The 1,001-nt window shown below is 63.2% G+C and overlaps 1 protein-coding gene across 1 annotated transcript in view; it reads left to right on the top strand.

The window, feature by feature from the left end:
• The window catches only part of LOC119592340, a 10,279-nt gene that overhangs the window by 136 nt on the left and 9,142 nt on the right, over window positions 1-1,001 (top strand). The window contains exon 2 of the mRNA XM_037941167.1: window positions 31-887. Coding sequence (XP_037797095.1) covers window positions 31-887 — 857 coding nt within the window. The remainder of the gene's footprint in view (window positions 1-30; window positions 888-1,001) is intronic.

The following is a 1,001-nucleotide window of genomic DNA, read 5'->3' as shown; positions in this document are numbered from 1 at the left end:
GCCACACGAAACTTCTGGAGGAATGCTTAGAAAAGCTGGAGGCCATCACCCTGTCGGAGGAGCTGTCGGAAGATACCGCGAGGAGCGTGACGCTGTGGCTGCTGGACGATGAGAGCATCGAGAGGCAGGAGAAGGAGGGCCTTGGCCAGACGCAAGTCGCCGACATGTTCGCCACGCAGTTGGGCGGCGTCGACATGATCATGAAGGCCATGCTAAGCCCGCACGGCGCGAGGTCCTATGTCGAAGCGGCCATCCTGCTTTGGCTGGACGGCCGCGCCGGCGCCCCCAGGTTGCTGGGCTACGGCACCGAGCGCCCGATGCTTCTGCTGGAGTCCCTGCCAGGCTGCAACTTCCTCCACCTGTTGCAGGACGAGGACGCCCCGCTCTCGCTCCACCTCCAGGTGGTCCACAGGGTCGCGCACTACCTCCAGGAGCTGCACGCCCTTGGCTTCGTCCACAATGATGTAGCCATACCCAACGTGGTCGTCCAAGTCACCGACGACCATCAGCTGCTGGACGTGCACCTGGTGGAGTTCACGGTGGCGTGCCTGAGCGGCCAGTCGTTGGCCATGAACGTCGACCCCGGGGCGTTCCCGTGCGTGGCACCAGAGGTCGCTCGCGGCGGCGCCAGCACGCCCGCCGCCGACATCTTCTCGTTCGGCATGTTGCTCCGGGAGCTGAGCCAGTTCAATGCCAGCCCTGAGGAGCTCCCGCCACAGGCGCTAGAGGCAGCGCGTCTGGCCACGCAGGAAGAGCCGCAAGCGCGGCCGAACCACGCCGCCCTTGAGGCGTTGCTCGGCGCGGCGGTGGCGTGCCAGGAGAGGAAGGAGAAGAGGAAGAGGGTGAAGGTCCACCACAGGCAGAACGATGCGTCTTCTTCGGTGGAGGCAAGACGCCAGTCCTGGTGACCTGCTTCTGAACTGCGACAATGATCTGTGAGAGCGCAGGCTGCAGCTTCTGTAAATAAATGTTTTATTTACGGAAAATGTAGTCTTGTTTCC

The sequence above is a fragment of the Penaeus monodon genome, chromosome 30 (assembly GCF_015228065.2).
Source record: "Penaeus monodon isolate SGIC_2016 chromosome 30, NSTDA_Pmon_1, whole genome shotgun sequence".
Taxonomy (NCBI): Eukaryota; Metazoa; Arthropoda; class Malacostraca; order Decapoda; family Penaeidae; genus Penaeus; species Penaeus monodon.
This window is presented reverse-complemented; position numbering and strand designations above follow the sequence as displayed.